At 34.0% G+C, this 20,126-nt stretch overlaps 1 protein-coding gene across 1 annotated transcript in view; it reads left to right on the top strand.

The window, feature by feature from the left end:
• Positions 1 to 20,126, top strand: part of LOC144964079 (adhesion G-protein coupled receptor V1-like) — a 156,088-nt gene that overhangs the window by 82,794 nt on the left and 53,168 nt on the right. Inside the window, exons 42-57 of the mRNA XM_078898019.1 lie at positions 306 to 669; positions 3,503 to 3,628; positions 4,180 to 4,365; positions 4,961 to 5,100; positions 6,226 to 6,325; positions 7,397 to 7,576; positions 8,512 to 8,699; positions 10,242 to 10,396; positions 10,726 to 10,870; positions 11,525 to 11,666; positions 12,598 to 12,704; positions 14,806 to 14,940; positions 15,391 to 15,575; positions 16,348 to 16,690; positions 18,488 to 18,634; positions 19,002 to 19,282. Coding sequence (XP_078754145.1) covers positions 306 to 669; positions 3,503 to 3,628; positions 4,180 to 4,365; positions 4,961 to 5,100; positions 6,226 to 6,325; positions 7,397 to 7,576; positions 8,512 to 8,699; positions 10,242 to 10,396; positions 10,726 to 10,870; positions 11,525 to 11,666; positions 12,598 to 12,704; positions 14,806 to 14,940; positions 15,391 to 15,575; positions 16,348 to 16,690; positions 18,488 to 18,634; positions 19,002 to 19,282 — 2,924 coding nt within the window. The remainder of the gene's footprint in view (positions 1 to 305; positions 670 to 3,502; positions 3,629 to 4,179; positions 4,366 to 4,960; positions 5,101 to 6,225; positions 6,326 to 7,396; positions 7,577 to 8,511; positions 8,700 to 10,241; positions 10,397 to 10,725; positions 10,871 to 11,524; positions 11,667 to 12,597; positions 12,705 to 14,805; positions 14,941 to 15,390; positions 15,576 to 16,347; positions 16,691 to 18,487; positions 18,635 to 19,001; positions 19,283 to 20,126) is intronic.

Genomic DNA, 20,126 nt, shown 5'->3' with positions numbered 1-20,126 from the left:
TCAAGACACATCTTTACTGTATGTGCTTTTATTGACGCTATGAATTCTGTTTTTTTGTTTTTTTTTCTAATAATTTATATTGTAAAGTGCCCAGAGCTTGTGTTTTACACGATAATGACCGCTGTATAAATGTGTATTATTATTATTATTTTTATCATTATTATTATTATTATTATTATTATTATTATTATTATTATTATTATTATTATTATTATTATTATTATTATTATTATTATATTAATTATTATTATTATTATTATTATTATTATTATTATTATTATTATTATTATTATTATATATTTCAGATTGAATCAGATCTAATGAATATTGCCACACCAGGTGAGGATTTTGTATCGGTAAAAAGAGAAAGCATTATTGTTGAAGATGGACAGACCAGTGCATATATTTCACTGACTATAATAAACGATGATATTCCTGAGTTGAATGAAATGTTTTGGTTGAGCCTAGATAAAGTCGAGGTTGCGGACAACAAATATAAGACAGAGGATGAGCCCAAGATTGGAGACGTGAGGCTGGCTGCTGTGACCATAGCAGTTAATGACAATGCATTTGGTGTATTCAGCATATCCAGTACACAAGCTGTAGACAACACAGTCAAAGTGGAAGAGGCTGACAGAAAAGCTGTTGACTTTGTTGTTACCCGAGAAGGTATTTTATCAAATATTTTTATTTTTTTAAAAATAAATAATTTTAAATCGAGCTTTATATAGCGCAATATCCACTAAATGTGCTCAAAGCGCTTTACCAGGGATCCCTTGCCAACAGCAACATTTAACACGTAGGACGGGACATGCGCCTGTTTGGCAATATTACAATTTTTCGGACAGAGACACCACTGTTAACGGCCAGGTACTCATTTACACATGAGTACGGTGAGAGAATGTGAGTAAAGAGCCTTTTCCAAGGACTCAACTATGCACTGAGCACGAGGCTCAAGCCCGGGACCTTCCTATCCGAAAGCGAGTGTCATACCACTAGACCACATAGCCGCACAAGAAGTATTGTAGAAGTATTGTATTTTAATGCTGAAGCATTCTGCTTTTACACAGATTTCTATCCATAAGCAGTGATGCCAAAATCCCGGTTTGACCGGAAAAAACTCTGGTCTGGAGCATAAAATTCCGGGTTCCGGGCAACTTCCGTCAAATTCCGGTGAGGTCAATTTGTTCTATGGATACCCCCCCCCCCCCCCCCCCCAACCACTACTTCATCTTCACTGCCACTAGTATTACAGTATTACAATCATCATCACTACCACTACTACTGCAACCACCACATCATCATCATTACCACTACTACTGTAACCACCACAACATCATAATCAGTACCACAACTGCCACTACAACCACCACAACATCATCATCACCACCAGTACCACAACTACCATCACTATTACAACCACCACCACACCATCATCATCACTAATACTACTACAACAACCACCACCACCGCATCATCATCACTACCACTACTACTACAACCACCACAACCACATCGTCATCACTACCACTACAACTGCAACCACCACCACCACATCATCATCATTACAACTACTACTACTACTACTACTACTACAGCAACCACCACTACAACATCATCATCATCATCACTACCACTACTGCTACAACCATCAGCACCACATCAACATCACGACCACTAATACTACAACCACCAACACCACATCATCACTACCACAGCTACTACTACAACCACCACCACATCATCATCACTACCACTACTACTACAACCACCACTACCACATCATCATCACTACCATTTGTACTACAACGACTATCACCAACACATCAACAACACTATCACCACTACTACAACCACCACCACATCATTATCATCACGACCACAACTACTACAACCACTATACCACCACCAAATCATCATCACAACAACTACTACTTCAACCACTACCACCATATCATCATCACTACCACTACTACTACAACAACCACCACTATCACATCTTCATCATCACTACTACTATTACAAAAACCACCAACACCACATCATCCTCACTACCACCAGTACTACAATCTCTACAATTAGGTTTTGGCGCTTTACTTCATTTGAAATAAGGAAACTTTGGGATTGTATTTGGCAATATGTTTATGTATCATAATATAATTCTAATCAGTCATCTATTTAGAACTATACAATATGTTAACACAATATCAAATACCATTCCAATTCCTTTTTCTTGTGTGCGGAAATTCCTCTTTCGGCATTGAAATTCCTACGAGTGGTGTCTGAAACTCCTGCGAGCCAAATTTAAAGTTGGCGTCTCTGCATAAGTATATGACAAAACCATCAGCTTCCCTCTTTTTCTCATGTTTAAACATTTATTTCGTGGGTCCCAATGGCTAAAGAGTAGAGCAATGGCCTCACAAGCAAATGGACCAGTATTGATGTTCAAATGTTTCTGTCTTCCCTGTCCACTGGGTAGTGATTGGGTAGCTGGATCTCTAAGATCTGGTATAAAATACTTTGTGATAGAATAGAGTTCTATCAAAAAAGTAAGAAACACTTGTTACTGTCCATTTAAGTCTGTATACATAGCAAACGCGATAAGTGGGAAGTGACTCACCATAATAAATCATGCTTTGGAAACGGTGAGTTTCCTCACACAAGTGGATGGATGTACATAGAAAACACAATTAAAGGTGACCAAAACAACATACATCTCATTTACAAAATAGTGGCTTCATTCAACACAGACTTTTTATTTCATGATAGCCTTTTACCAAAACTTCTACTCTTGACAGATATTCATTTTATATCAAGCATTTTATAATTATAATACTAATCAAATTTAAGTTATATGGCACTGGGCCGAAGCCTTTAGATTGAACTTTTAGCAAAAATGATGTCAAATTATACCAAATATGCCCAAAAACATTCCCAAATTAAGCTAGAATTCTGCCAAATTTAAAGAAAGATGCTTGGGATTTTTTTAAAATGTGCTAGATCAAGCACCCTGGATGCAAATTGGCAACACTGAACACTTCTCACAACACTAACACTAGTACACATCATTCTCGCGAGTCGTGATCAAGAAGTAATTTTTCATTCAGTAAACTTTTCCCGCGCCCCGAAAAATCACCAGCGAGGTTGGAATTGCATTCTCTTTGTACATTTATAAGGTGGATATAGCTATGTTTATCGCACGAGTTGACTCATACATGCGATTTCCGGCTTATCGCATTTGCTATGTACACAGACTAATGCTACTGAAATTTACCAGCTCCATTGGACTCATGGCTCTGAAGAACTTTTATCTTTATATGTTTAATTTGTTTTAATAAGATACTGTTATTGGTGTCATTTATAATACATCATATTAATCAATGCGAACATTTCTTTCATTACACAAAATAGTTTTCAAAATTGTTTTCCTGATTAATATAATTTTGATTATTGTCTTGTATTTCACAGTTGCTTTTATTAATCAAACTTATTTTGTTAACAGGTGGGAGTATTGGATCTGTAACCATTGACTGGGCAGTCAGCTCCGAAGGGAGAACTGCTGTCTATAATCAGGACTTTATTGCTGATGGAGCTACTTTGGTCTTTGATATCGGTCAGACTCAAAGGGGTGAGATATTAGTTTTGTAGCTTTAAAAATACATTTGAAATTATTAAAGTTTGAAATTGAAACAAAAAGTCACTCAGCTGACTATTTGTTGTTACTGATGTTACTTATTTTAATTTAACTCATTCTTTTAAAATCATGTATGCATTATTATTTTCATGATTGGATTCAGCCCTCTGTCGGGTAGTTCTTTCCACAACAGTAGTTGCTTACATAACAGCAAGTCACTCGCTGGCTCTCCTCGGATGTGGCAACAGAAATGGTGACATTGCACACAGCTGTTTTTCCTGCTACATTAGGATGTTGACCAATACATATTACCATGCTAATAGAGCAATCCTTAAGGACTCTTTCAGATAATAACCCTTGTTCATAAAAATAAAATTCACATTCTCTCCCAATAATTAGATACATATAAGAAAATAAGTATTTCAAGTCAGGATGTATAAAAATTCCTTTTTAAGGAATGGACTGAGACAATGAAATGCAGTCTTTCTGTAGTTAGAACAATAAAAAAAAATTTTTTTTCTAAATCTGTGCTTTTCTCTCCACAGTCATTTCTATAACATTGTTAGATGACAGTATTCCAGAAATAGACAAGGAACTTACAGTGGTCCTGAAGAATCCAACATCTGGGGCAACGATTGGCACTCCTGATTCTATCAAAGTCGTCATACTTGCCAATGACTATGTGGCCGGTGTTTTGTCATTTTTAACATCTGCTGTTTTAGTTAAAGAAGGTTTGTAAATGTATTCAATACAATATATAATATTACATATATATATATATATATATATATATATATATATATATATATATATATATATATATATATATATATACAAGTTTGAGGTTATATATATATATAAACATTTCAAGTATAATTATTATTGTTATTATTATTATTATACTTGAAATGTTTATAAATAGCTCCTTTTATCAAAAAGTTGAGCACTATTATTTCATGGTTTTTGCTTTTATAATAGATATATATATATATATATATATATATATATATATATATATATATATATATATATATATATATATATATATATATATATATATATACACAGATTATGACTGTGAGTGTCACTTTTATGAAATTTTAAAATAAAAGATGATTTTAGTTATCCAGTGTTAATTCAAACGTTATAAATCATTTAAATGAGTGGTTGTGGTACAGGTTCTTTAATGCAATTCTGCTTTGTTGCTTTTTTCTTGAGAAAATTTTAGTCATGACTTCATTATTTTTTTGTGCATGTTCTAATTTGGTAAAATCTGGATTTGAGACATATCATTATTATATTTTGTAAATATTTTTAATGTTGCAGGAGACAAGTTTGAGGTGAAAGTGAAACGCTCCTTACCAGCCCTTGGTGTTGTGAAAGTTGACTGGACTCTGAAAGGATTGCATGGATTGAAGCCAGAAGAAAGCTTTCTGTCTACATCTGACTCTTTAGAATTTTTAGAAGTAATTGCAAATTTATTGTCAATATTGACTGATTTCTTATCATTGCTCCGAAATATTTAAATGGAAATGGTCAAGACTGTTCAAAGATTATATATTACAATGAATCTTACAAAGAGGGCTCGATATTGTGGGATGGACGGAGTGAAACAAATAGATATTGAAATTTTAACCAAATAATTTTCTAAAATTGAGCTTTTAAATTGAGCTTTATATAGCGCAATATCCACTAAATGTCCTCAAAGCGCTTTACAAGGGGTCCCTGGTCAACAACAACATTTAACATATAGGACGGGACATGACGCCTGTTAGGCGATATTACAATTTTTCGGACAAAGACAACGCTGTTAACGGCCAGGTACTCATTTTACTCCTGAGTGCGGTGAGGGAATGTGAGTAAAAAGCCTTTTCCAAGGACTCAACTATGCGCCGAGTGCGAGGCTCAAACCCAGGACCTTCTGATCCGAAAGCGAGTGTCATACCACTAGACCACATAGCCGCAGGTGTTTAAAATCCTAAAGAGTAAACAAATAAATCTATCATATATGACATAATTCTCAAATAAATCAAACACTCCAATTACCTCGGGGGGCATAATGAACAGCAAACTGCAATAGACAGAATATCATAAAAATTATAAAAGAACACATTTTACTCTTGTTTCTCATACGTCACACATCATGACACATATTATAATCTTCTTATAAGATAAGCCATTATTAAACTATAGTTAAGATTGTTACCAAACAATGAAATACAATGACTGACCAAAGTACAAAGAGCTAAACAGTGTTACAAATTACCAATTCATTATAAATACAAACCAGCTTTTTAACAGGTAGTCTGGTAATTAAAATTTAAATATTCCTCTTATTATTGATACACGTCTTTTCTCATTATTTCCAAACGCATTTGCTTATTGAACAACCCACCAATTAACATTAAACTCCCGAATAATGTTAAGGCTTTATTGAATTTAAAGACATGATTACATAATTAAGAACTTTTTTCTGTTTGTTTGTTTGTTTTTATGAGGGTTTTTTTTCTGTTGTTTGACTGGATTGTCAACAAATCAACATAAAAAAAAAAATTATTCATATTTTTGTGTTTGTTTGTTTGTTTGTCTAGCTTGAAACGGAAAAAACCATTCAGCTTGAGGTACTACCTGATGAAAAACCCGAAATCAATGAGGAATTTACTCTCATCTTAAAAAATATTGTAACAGAAGGTAAATTTTGTTTATTGTCATATTGTTAATTAATCTGTCGTATTTTATATTAATTAATCAGCGTTATTATATATAACATTTTTTTTGTGTATCTTATTTTGACATTTCAATATTCATTTCCCGTAGAAACGTATGTATGTATGTATGTATATATGTATGTCGTCATCTCCATCAACGCCATAGCCACCACTGTTATTGTCATCATTGTTGACATCATCATCGTCATTGTCATCATCATCATCATCGTCATCATCATCGTCTTCATCATCATCATCATCATCATCATCATCATCGTCATCATCATCATTATCATCGTCATCAACACTAATATCATTATTACCTCTGGGACATTCTGTGGCAGAGTCTGAAACTTCACTGTTCAAATTAATACTCCTGCTCTATACATTGTACATTATTTTAGGAAATGGTATTATGTCAATGAATATGTTACCCTGTTACATTATCATGTATATTTCCTGAAATTTTGATATGTATGTATTATGTATGTATGTATGTATGTATGTATGTAGTATGTATGTATGTATGTATGTATGTATGTATATATGTATGTATGTATGTATGTATGTATGTATGTATGTATGTATGTATGTATGTATGTATGTATTTATGTATGTATATATATATGTATGTATGTATATATGTATGTATGTATGTATGTATGTATGTATGTATGTATGTATGTATGTATGTAATGTATGTATGTATGTATATATGTATGTATGTATGTATGTATCTATGTATGTATGTATTTATGTATGTATGTATATATGTATGTATGTATGTATGTATGTATGTATGTATATATGGGAGGATGTGTGTATTTCTCTAACTAGACCATACTGTTAAAACATCTTTATTATACAATAGATTAAAACAAATTTTTGTTTATGGAATATTTTAATACCAACTACCTGTCTTGCATCAATTACCTTTCAGTGATTTCAATTGTTGATAAAATGTTGCATTTCCCCCTTTCCAATAAGTTGTTTATATTTATGAAAAATTTTCTTTTTATTTGTTTGTTTGTTTGTTTTTTTTACAATTATCAAGGTATTGGACCAACGGGTGCAGCAGTTGTGGATCCTCAGTCTGCTGAGGTTTTGATAACAATTGCCAGTAGTGATGATCCTCATGGAGTTTTCCAATTCGCCAGCAATTCATTACAACTAACTGTAGAGGAAGACGTCGGTATAGCATCCCTTTCTGTGGACAGAAAATTTGGTGCCATAGGTATGGAACTCTAACATTTTATATCTCAATATTTGGTAACGTCAGCGTGGAATATGATGTTTCTTTCAGATAGGTTTTATAAGTCATGAATCAAGTGGCACCAGTATAATCCACTCAAGGCAAATGTGATAGAACCTTTAAAAGCAGCATGCAAGCTCTTTGTCAGTTTATCATTTGTGACCCAACGTTTCAAGACGGTATTATGTCGGGATGAACCAGATGCTAGAAAGCATGGGTGCAAGAGTGCCGGCCGATTGGATTACCGAAAAAAACATCGCCAGCTTTTTGCGATTTGGATTTGATTGATTTTATTTTTTTTTTTTTTTTTTGTTAAACATAACCCTATGATATCCCCTGAGACTGTGATGGGACACTTTTTTAAATTTTTTAGTTTATTTTTGTATATTTTAAAATTGTGCAACTTGTGACAAGAAACTTAACAAATTACTGCATTACAACCTTTGGATTAAACATACAACAATTGTCGACTACTATTATCAAGACTAGATGCTAAGAACAAGACTTCAAATGACGAGATAAGTCCGTGAATCTTGCAGGCTTTTTCAGATTATATGTCTGGTCATAAGTAGACTTGCAGGCTTTTTGAGGTCCAGTTGCTTGCACCCATGCTAGAAAGTCAAATTAAAGCTGAACTGGTCTAATTATGAGTTATTGATATTTAGCACTCTAAAATATGATATTCATTCTCCTCAATAAAGCATATAAACTCAACGCAAGTCTGATATTTCCGGCTACAAATTCAGGTTTCAGCATCTTAATCATCCCGACTTAATACCGTTTTGAGACGTTGGGTCACATTTTATTTCGTTTTATATTTTTGCTCCTTTCTGAAAGTCAGATCAACAGAAATAACCTAGAGAAATTTCTCATGATTTTGATATTGTTAATGCTTTTTATCTTATACTTCTGAACAGGTAATGTGAGAGTTTCATTTGAAATCACTCAAGCCTCAGTGACTACATCAACGTCCAGAAGAAACCCAGCTAGTCCAGGTCAGGATTTTGTGGCCGTTGGATCAGGATTTATTAATATTCCAGATGGTCAGTCCAGTGGCAGTATTGATATAACCATCATTGATGATGGGATTCCAGAAATTGACGAGGTAATCTTGGGATATATTTTTTTCCCTTGCCTTGTTATGGTATTATGGCGGGGTGAAATGTGCTAAAATTTGATTTGAAAATATATAAAATCATGAAATTATTTATGATTTCAATGAGGAGTATATGAGAATATGCATTTTCTTTATACTGAATTCTCTTCACCCCCCCCCCCCCCCACACCCTCCCCCGCAACAAAAAAAAAAGACGAACAAAACAGAACAAAACAAAACAATTTAGTCATTAACTTGAACTCAAGTTGTTGGTGTCTAGTATGAGGCTTTGTGGTCTTGTGATGTGACACTGCCTTCAGACCTGTGGGCCCCTGGTTCAAGTCCCACTCTGGGTGGTGCAAAGTTGAGTCCTCTTTACTCACATTCTGTTACCGTACTCAAGTGTGAAATGAGTACCTGGCTGGTAACAGCATTTTCTCTGTTGGGTATTTTTTCCATTATTTTTCTATTTCTTTTTCTCTTTCATGTATTTGCCATCAAAATGTGTAAATTATTGGCGAAAGCCGAAAAGTAAATATACTTACAACTCTATCAAAAACAATTATAATATTGCTTTAAGGCATCATATTAAGTGTTGCTATTGGCTTTGAACCCTTTGTAAAACGCCTGGCGCATGTTTAGTGGATATTGCGCGATACAAAAACCTATGTCTTTTTTTAAAAGTTGAACCCAAGAAAAAAAAAAGGTTTATTCAGTCACATTTATCTTGATTTATTATGTATCTTATATGTGATTTCCAGATTCCGCCAATAGAATGACTAAAAGAAAGTTTGATCCAATAATGACCCAAGATAAATGGAAATTGCTGCTACATTCAAAATGTTGTAATATGTAATTTACTTTCATATGGTTTTCTAATTCATAATCTTGTGCATAAACTTTTTGGCGTTATTAATCAAACATAGATTTAGAGGTGAGATTTCTTTTTTTAACTAAACTATTGTATTTACACTTGATTTGCAAATGCTTCTTAAACACATTATGTGGGGTTCCTGACCTCCCATAGTGGGCAGGGGGGTACATACTGTGTCTTCTATCCCCTTATATCTGTTTTCCAACATGCTTTCTGTCTTTGTCTTAGAATGAGATTACTTGGTTTTGTCCTGACCCTGGCCGGAGTCTTGGCTGGGAGGGAAACAGTCAAATGCATAGTTATTGATTTGGGAGATGATATTTTTTTCCTTGTAAATCATCTCTCTGTTATGTATTATTATATTTGTTATTTTGAATGTATAATGTAAGCATTTGAGTGTATTTCTCTTTGTTGGATGTTGTGCTTGTGTCCGGATGAGACATATAGGTGGTCTCAAACTAAGTACATTGGTGGTATGCTCTTGATATCTACATCTCATCCCTATTTGTTCCCAGTTCCCCTATGTCTTTTCTTGGGTGCTCTAATTGTAATTCTAGAACTTTTTACTTTCCCATTTTCTTCCTTTTTACTGGCGCTGATATAACCTAAATGTGTTGCAAGCGCAGTAAAACCCTTAAAAACAAGCAAACACATTATGATTAAATCTTTCTCAACAGGTATTTTTAGTGCGTTTGACAGAGGTAACCCTGACAGACATAGCTGATCCTGATCTCCCTCCCAAACTCACAGACAATGGAACAGAGGCTCGAGTCTTGATAATGGCTAATGATGGAGCGAAGGGTATCATATACTTTGCACAAGATTCTGTCAGGTAAAATCTATTTTTAAAAATTTGTTTGTTTGTTTGTTTGTTTGTTTTAGATAGATTATCACCAATTTTAGTCATTATTATTAATTCAATAAAAATTTATTGATTATTACAAAACATTGTTATATAACCATTTTTGGAACCTTAGCAAAGTGGATGGTCTGATGAGTTGTTGTTAAATTTAATAGTTTTACACTGCATGTATTGTAAAGTTGCTCTATGCAAGGCAGGTGGTAAAGCAGCAATTGATGTAGACATAATTTACAACTTTGGTCGTATTCTACCTCATCTTTAATATTACAATAATGATTGTTTTGTTTTTTTCCACAAAGGGTCACTACACAAGAAATGGGCCAAGAAATTTCCCTAACAGTAATACGAGCCAATGGAACATTTGACACGGTGTCTGTGTTCTACTACAGTCAAGCTATTTCAGAAACTGCACAAGCAGGAACTGATTTTGTTCTCACGCCCGGGGTTAGATACTATTTTCTACTGAAATAACTCACATAAATTGTTCAATCATTTGAAATATTTTCTGATGAACTTAATTTTTTAAAGATCTGTTTGTTCAGGCATAAACAAGTTGTATTTACATAAATGTAACACATTTGAAATTCATCACTAAAAACATTTCATTCATCTTGACGATGACAGTACTAATAAACTTCAACAGCCGTAACGTCACTTCCCTCATAATGACGCATGGTAACTTAGTAACTGGCTCTAAACTATCGGAACAGTGGCCTACGCCCTTATGAAATATTTCTCCGACGAGCATAAAAGCGTATCCAGAAGAAAAAAACATTATAAATCTGATCATGTTTTGACTTTTACACATTCTGATCACAAGACATATGAAAAGTTCTTTTTTTGTTTAGAACCACGCTGCTCGCCTTTGCTGGGCGACGTGACATCAGACTATTGAATCCAATTGACAAATCTGGTTTAGTTTAGTTTACAGAGTCCACTCGTCACATACTGTACAATGTAATTATTGACATTTAATCTGTATTGAAATGAGAATTTATTATAATGCCATTTAACAAAAAAGTCATATTCAAGGATGTAGATTTACTCTGATGTTGACATTTTGAAAATAAATACCATATGATTGTCTCTATTATACAGGATTTAGAATTTGGAGAAGGAGAATCAAGAAAAAGTATTACAATCCAAATTAAAGATGATGTCCTACCTGAACCTTCAGAGACGTTTGAAGTCATTTTAGCCAGTCCCATGAATGGAGCTCTGCTTGGTGATGATGTTAGAGGTATATCATTTATTGTTTTTCTTTTAAAACTCTCAGAAAAAATTAAGGAAATCAAGTTCTTAAAAATAGACAGGGGTGATTAAGCCGCATATTATTTCAGTTTCTTTCTCTATTTAAAGCTTGAATACAGACCGTTGAAAGAAATGGGTTGAGCGATAAACAATAATCTTAGATTCTGAAACATTCTTGTTTCGATAAGTCACAGATATGGCTTTTGAATTTTGAGAGGAATATGTATGATACAGATGACATTCAGATGGAAAGGCAGACTGTTCCTGAACCTCCAATCTCAGTCATTGGTCCTTTTAGACGTAATGATAGTAATGATAATTATGAATTTATTTCTTGAGAAACCACTCCTTTTTAAATGACAGCCTTTAGGTTGTACTTTAAAGTCTGCATTTGATGTCCCTGTAACTTAATTGACTTGAATACTTCAATTTCAGGCAAATGGGCCCTTATCAAATCCTCAAAAGTCGAGGGGTTTTTTGTTGGGTTTTTTTTTTTTGTTTTCTGTTGTTTTTTGTTTTGTTTTGTTTTGTTTTGTTTTGGGGGGGGGAGGGGGTTTACCTTTTTTTATCATATTTAACAATGGTTGAGAAACTGGGTCCAAGTTACATATGGCAGAAAGTACTTTGCGACAGATCAGAATTCTATGCAAAATAGAGCATCCACTTTTCATTGTTTAATTCAACAGTGCAGAAATCTGGATGAATGACTCCATGAGCTTATAGCTTTAATCGGCTACAGGATTCTACAGTAGAGAGATTATTCATTACGCCACATCACTGGAGTTTATACTGACAGATGCACCTCGTCTGATTGCTCAAACAGCTTTTTTTAAAAACTACCATATTGTTTGTCATAGTTTATACATCTCTTAAGAATTAATTTGTGACTTACATATCGTCCCATTGTTCTTTTATTCCAGCAACTGTTACTATTTTAGCAAATGATATGTCTGGCGGCTACATCAGTTTTGACTCAAGAGAGAGCATCATACTAACAGAAGGCACAGAGACTAGTGAGGGAAAGAGGGTAAAGTGTTTTTATGATTGTAATACACACCACTTAATCCAATAACTGTTATCATGCGTTTATATCGTCATTGGTTTTATCCCTATGTACACGATATGGTTTATTCAGACATGATAATTTATCTCTTATTGACTCATTTTGACAATATGAAAGATTCTGATTGTTATTGTTTGATTGTTCAATTTAGAGGCAGCAGTATTGCTGCCGCCACGTGAAAGGCAAAATTTATTGAAATGTTCTAATCAGAGTCCAGTAATGAAAAAAAGCATTATTATAACTTTTATAGAAGAAAATAGTAGGCGCAGCCTGAATCCGGTGATCGTAAAAATACTAACGAAAGAGTGAAAATTGAGAGGCTTCATATGGGAACAAGTTATTTTGCATTTTATTTTAATTGTTTTCCACCTTAATTTGTGTATTGTTGTGCCTACGAAGGGTTTGTGCCCAAAACGTCCATTGTCTGTTTTGTTCCCAAAACCTCTCCATTTTCACTCTTTCGTTAGTATTATATCTTTTATAGCACGTTTTATATCCCAAAGAGACAATGGCAATTTACTATGTTGGAGCAGCCAAAGGTGTCGTTAATATGTCTGCTGCAGCCAAATCATTTTATATCCAGTTGATCAGCCTTCAATTTCAATGTTAAACTTAAAGTTGCCATATCTTCTTTATGTTAATGAAATCAATATTGTTGAAAAGTTTGCTTTTGCGATTTGATCTCTGTATTCAATAATTCCCTTTCATTTTTTGGGGGACACAATCAATTTTATACTTGTCATGAACCCTCCATCTCTGATCATCGAGTGACCAAATGGCTTGGACTTTTATGATCTAAACGTGTCACACTCTATTAAATGACTAACAATATTACTGGAGCTATGAGTTTGATGCTTCGGGAATAAAAATCTTTTGTATGTTATCTATTAACATTATCTATATAGGATTGATCAAATACTGCTTAATACATATATGGTAAGAAGTATTGAACAAAAATCAATATAACAGCCTCAAACAAACAAAAAAGTGTAAATTAAAAAAATACTTAACATGAAATATTCAGACTTAATCCCACCTTGATCCAACAACATAACTAATTCAAACGATAGTGCTTCTCGTAAAATCTGAACAGATTGGAGAATAGGTCTCTGAACACTCAGGATAAGTGATGGTATAACACTATGTGTTGGTATCTAAGGATCACCAGTATTGGGAGGTAATTTCAAATAATGGGCAAAATGTGTAAATCAGATATTTTTAGATACAGAACTCGTAGTAATGTTTAATTTTCAACATCAGTACAAGAAAAAAAGGTGAATTTGGCTCAGAGATTTGATAATGCAAAATGATATAAGAGTTTCATCCTTTGGTCTTTGTAAGGAGTATTTTTAAATGTCGATTATGTGAGAGAAAAAAATGTGAATATATCAACAAACAAAGAAAGGAGTAAGTTAGGATAAAAAGATTAAAATTAATAATGTGAGTCATATTTATTCATAACATAACATAACACATGGTATAGGGCAAAATAGGATAAAATCCCCTGAATGCCCTTAATATTAATAGTAATGCCAAAATTCTATTGATTAAAGATTACAATAATGATACACTGGTAAAGATAGTATTTCAACTTAAATGTACTCATGTATATGTGGTGTACAAACATAAATCTTTAACCGTGACATACAAAGCACACCCACACACACACACACACACACACACACACACACACTCACACACTCATATATAGAAGATAACCATGATCATATAACAATGTGAAAATATCAATAAACAAAGAAATGAGTAATCAAATAAGTTAGGATAAAACGATTAAAATTAATAATGTGAGTCATATTTATTCTTTGTATTCTCATATAAAAAGATTAAAATTAATAATGTGAGTCATATTTATTCTTTGTATTCTCATATAAAAAGATTAAAATTAATAATGTGAGTCATATTTATTCTTTGTATTCTCATATAAAAAGATTAAAATTAATAATGTGAGTCATATTTATTCTTTGTATTCTCACATGAGGATGATCTCTAATAAAGTGAAATCAAATTATAAAAATGTAAACTTCATCCTTATGATTGTTTTCAGGTTTCCGTGACGTTACAGAGAGGACCAGGGGATTTCGGAGACATCCAAGTTCCCTTCACCATTACCACAGCTGTAGGGGAGATGACAAACGATGTTTCACCACAATCAGGAATCATTTTCTTTGCTGATAGAAAAGTAAGGAATAAATATTAATTTATATTTCTTTTAGATAAATAGATAATAATAATAATAATAATAATAATAATAATAATACACATTTATATAGCGCTCATTCTCGTGTAAAACACAAGCTCTGGGCAATTTAGATAGATAGAGAGTCTTTTTTCGTGTTTGAGTGTGTGTGTGTGTATGTGTGTGTGTGTGCATGTGTTTGTGTATGTGTGTGAAAGAGTGTGACAGAGAGAGAGTGAGAGAGAGAGAGGGAGTGTGGGAGAGAGAGAGAGAGAGTGTATGTGTGTGAAAGAGTGTGACAGAGAGAGAGAGAGAGAGAGAGAGAGAGAGAGAGAGGGGGGGGGGGGGGGGGAGAGACTGGAATCGATGCTTCATTAAGATAGAGATATACAGAGAATTACAGTTGTGACTGTAGATTTTCATTAGACTTTATTTCTATTTTACTCCATATAGAGATCTGTAGTGCTTGAATTGGAGGCTGTTGATGATGATATACCAGAAACAGAGGAGGTGTTTACATTGAATCTTCAACAACCGACAGGACAATCAGATCTGGGCAACATAAAGCAGCGGACTATCATCATAACACAGAATGATTCTCCTTTTGGACTTTTACAGCTATTTACACTTAAGGATAGGTAAACAATTATCTTGATAGGTCTTGACAAGCTTTTTTAAATCAGATAAAATCAGTTTTTTTAATAAATTTTTCATAACATTTAGTACTTCCCTGCTTCCCTCTAAAACCCCTGTTATGAAAAGACAGCCATACAATCTTCAGCCTGAAGCTTTGGCCTTAATGGAAGAAGAAGAAGTGTAGCTCCTCTTTGAGAAGGGGGGGGGGGGGGGGAGGTTGAGTTGAAGCCCCACTTGTGGCATTTTTCAAATTTTTAGTTGGGCAAGATTATTAAGCCCCAATTTACTCATTTCGACAACATATGTAGTTTCTTTTCACATCAGAAATGTGTGTGATGGATTATCTACATTCTGTCATGGAATGCCTGGGCAATGGAGGAATGTATTTTATAAATTAAAAATAGATGGAATTTATTTAGCGCAATTCCATTAACTCACTCAATCCTAGAGATTTTTACTACTTTTCAAAATTGGAAAAAAATGTATTAAAAATGAGCTTGTACATAGATTAGTTTTATTCAGCTACCACTGACATGTAAAAACTAAAAAACGTTAGCTTTGATACTACACCTATATTTAGTCTCAGAAAAAATGTAATAAATAGTTATGGGGTAAAAGTAACCCGGGTAAACTACGGATATAGTCGGTGTCAGGGTTGAGTGAGTTAAGGCACTCAAAATGTACAATAGTTCAAATAAAGTTTTCTTTTTTTATTACGATGTAATACTTGTTTTCATTTATCTCATTTCATTACAATTTTACAATTGAATCCAGGCTATCAAAATACACAGTGGAGGAAAAGGAACAAATGCTGAAATTTGAGGTTGTACGTAGCAAAGGCACACAGGGACATATCAGTGTGGATGTAGTTACAAACCCTGGTTCAGCCATGGCTAGTCGTGACTCCAATCGCATAGTCTTGGCTCCTATGGACAATGCACTGAGTGCCTCAACAATCGGTTGGCACCAAGTCAATGTAGGCAGTAGCATCTTAATGGTTGTTTTGACATCTTTGCCATCCAGCTCTCAGCTTGCATCTCAACGCCCTTCACTCTCATCAGCTGGTACAGGGCAGTCTTCAATTTACAAATGGCAGGGACAACTCACTCTTTTGAGGGTAAGACTATCTCATACTATATCATTCTATATCAATCTTAAAGAAATTTATATATTTTACCTGGGTGGGGTTCCTGACCTCCCATAGTGGGCAGGGAGGTACATACTGTGTCTTCTATCCCCCTATGTTTGTTTTCCAACATGCTTTCTGTCTTTATCTTGGAATGAGATTACTTGGTTTTGTCCTGGCCCTGACCGGATACCCTGGCTGGGAGGGAAACAGTCAAATGTATAGTTAGTTTTGGGAGATGATATTTTTTTCCTTGTAAATCAACTCTCTGTTATGCACTGTATTATGTTTTGTTTATGTATTATATATGATTTGTAAACATTTGAGTGTATTCCTCTTAGTAGGGACCTGTGCTTATGTCTGGATGAGACTTAGGTGATCTCAAACTGAGTACACTGATAGTGTGCTCTTGGAATCTACATCTGTTTCCTATTTGAACCAATTCCCCTTTGTCTGCCTTATTCTTGGATGCTTTAATTGTAATTATAGACCTTTTTACTATCCCATTTTCTTCCTTTTTACTGGCGCTGATATGACCTTAATGTGTTTCAAGCGCTATAAAACCCTTAAAAACAACAAAACAGATATTTTACAATTTGTCAAGTAGTTGTAAGGTCATGGAGCTGGTGTTTATCTTTGTTTCTGTAGCATTCAACAGAAAGAAACTTGCAACCCTTAGATAGACTCCTAGTCTTTTGCAAAGTACTTTCTGTCAGATTTAGCATACCCAGCTATTGGGTGAACAGATAGGTCAGATAAAACCTCGATCGCACATGGAACCAACATGATGCTTTGTTTTGAGGCAATTGCTGACTTTTGGGAACTCATATTTATACAACAATTCTAATACCTAATTATTGGTTCTTGGTTGTATATTTTTTACATTTTTGTGCATTTGCATATATATACATATATATATATATATATATATATATATATATATATATATATATATATATATATATATATATATATATATATTATATATATATATATATATATATATATATATATATATGTATATATTGTCGCCATAGATTCTCAACTTTGTGTTTATACATTTTTATGCATGCCGCGTCTGTAAACGAATTTCCATTTTTTTGTTGAATAAAGTATGTATTATATTATTATTATTATTATTCTATTTATTCTATTTGTACATTTGATCAGAAATAACAGCTATTTGTATTCTTTGATTTAAATTAGATTTGTTGAAACATGTAGAATGATTGCTTAGACTAGAAAAAAATGTTTTAATTATCTTGAAAAATAACTCAGATTTTAATTTTCATCGAATCGGGCTTAAGAATGTTGCGTGTGTGTGTGTGTGTGTGTGTGTGTGTGTGTGTGTGTGTGTGTGTGTTTGTGTGTGTTTGTTTATGGGTGGTTGGATGGTTAAGTAAGTGGACCGGTCGGATCGTGATTATGAACAACTGTCTCATTGTTCGGCTATGTGGTCTAGTGGTATGACACTCGCTTTGGGATCGGAAGGTCCTGGGTTCGAGCCTCGCTCAGCGCATAGTTGAGTCCTTGGAAAAGGCTCTTTACTCACATTCTCTCACCGTACTCAGAAAATGAGTACCTGGCCGTTAACAGCGTTGTCTTAGTCCGAAAAATTTTAATATCGCTTAACAGGCGTCATGTCCCATCCTACATGTTAAATGTTGCTGTTGACCAGGGACCCCTTGTAAAGCGCTTTGAGCACATTAAGTGGATATTGCGCTATATAAAAGCTCATTTTTATTTTTTATTTTAGTTATTGGTGATGCCATTGATTTTCTTACTCAGACATTTGCTAGTGATGGAGCCTCAGCAGCCACATCCTTTGTCATTGATGACAGTACATACCTAGTTGTTGCAAATGGTGGGAGAGAGGGAAATAGACAAGTCTCCTCTATCATTTATCGTGTCACAGAGCAAGGCAATATGGAAGTGGTAAGTGTTTCATGTTGAATCAGAATGAATAAGAATTCTTTCAGATTGTCAAAAAGCACTAGAGAAACGAATTTATCTTTTAGATATTTATCAATAGATGATCATTTCACTATGTATGAAATAGACTTTTTTATTTAGATACCTGTCAGTACACTTTTGAATTTGAGAATATGATACAGTCCAAAAAAAGTATAATGTTAATATTTTTTTTTCTTGTACCCTTTTATTTTGATGAGTTTTTCCCATGTATTGCTTCCATATGTCCATAATGCTTAGGCACCATCTTTGCAATTATCTTTCTATCAAGTAAAGGCACCAAACTAACGTTTTGATTTATTTTTTTTATATCTCTCAACACAACACATAGTTACAAGGTCTAGCAACCAGTGGAGCATCTGATGTGGAATTCTTCACCTTTAAATCCCATCCATTCCTATTGGTGACCAATTCTTTAGACAGCAATTCCAACTCTGATATTGACAGTCATTTGTACACATGGGATCTAGAGAACATACGATTCATCACTGCTCCATGGCAATTGATACCTACACTGTATGCCAAATCTGTAACCAGCTTTACCATTGACGGGCAGGTCTATGTGGCCATTGCCAATTATTACAATAGAGTAACCGGCTCTTACGAAATCAAGTAAGTGGAATATTAATCCAAAGTAGTCCTTCAGAGTAATTAGGCCCATGCAGCTGGAGTTTACCCTGGTTTCTATGGCTTGAAACAGATGATAGTAATTTCTTGCGACCATTTTGATAGGATGCTAGTCTATTGCAAAGTACTTTCTGCCAGATCTAACAGACACAGCTACCCAATCACTGTTTGGTGGACGGGGAGTCAGAAAAAAATCACTACTTCACCCGGAATTGTTCTCAGTTCCTTTGCTTGTGAAGCGAGTGCTCTACCAACTGAGCTATCCAAGTTGTGTCTTATTATTTTTTTATTTTTTTTTTTTTTTTTTGGGCGGGGGGGGGGGGGGGGGGGGGGGGGGGGGGGATATGAGAGATAAAATAAAGAGGCAAGTAATTACAATCATTAAATGCTCTACATAACCAGTCAGCCACATTGCTGTAGGGAATGTTCTAGTTTCTAGAAAACGAAGGTCAGATATTTGATCACCTGCTAGGACAGATACGATAACATTAGCAATATGACATAAACTACTTTTAAGATTTCTTGATTAGTTTGTAACCACTGGGCACTTATGTTGTTATTCACTTCTACATATCCACAATCAGATAGTGTTCCATCTGTCTGCACCATGCCCTGCTCATTATATAAATATGACTAGTAAATACAAAGTTGTAATGTAATAGATAATTTCTTTAGTGACGGTTAAAGTTCAAGTTCAAAAACGTTTATTTTAGGAAATTGCCATTGTAACTCATACAAGAATATATTTTCATCAACAAATCAAATAAGTAAAATCAATAATAAAGCAAGGCAAACAATGAAAATAATAATGTAAACATACATAACAGTA

This window comes from Berghia stephanieae, chromosome 2 (genome assembly GCF_034508935.2).
Source record: "Berghia stephanieae isolate SIO BIC M18660-M18661 chromosome 2, UCSD_Bste_1.3, whole genome shotgun sequence".
Classification (NCBI taxonomy): Eukaryota; Metazoa; Mollusca; class Gastropoda; order Nudibranchia; family Aeolidiidae; genus Berghia; species Berghia stephanieae.
This window is presented reverse-complemented; position numbering and strand designations above follow the sequence as displayed.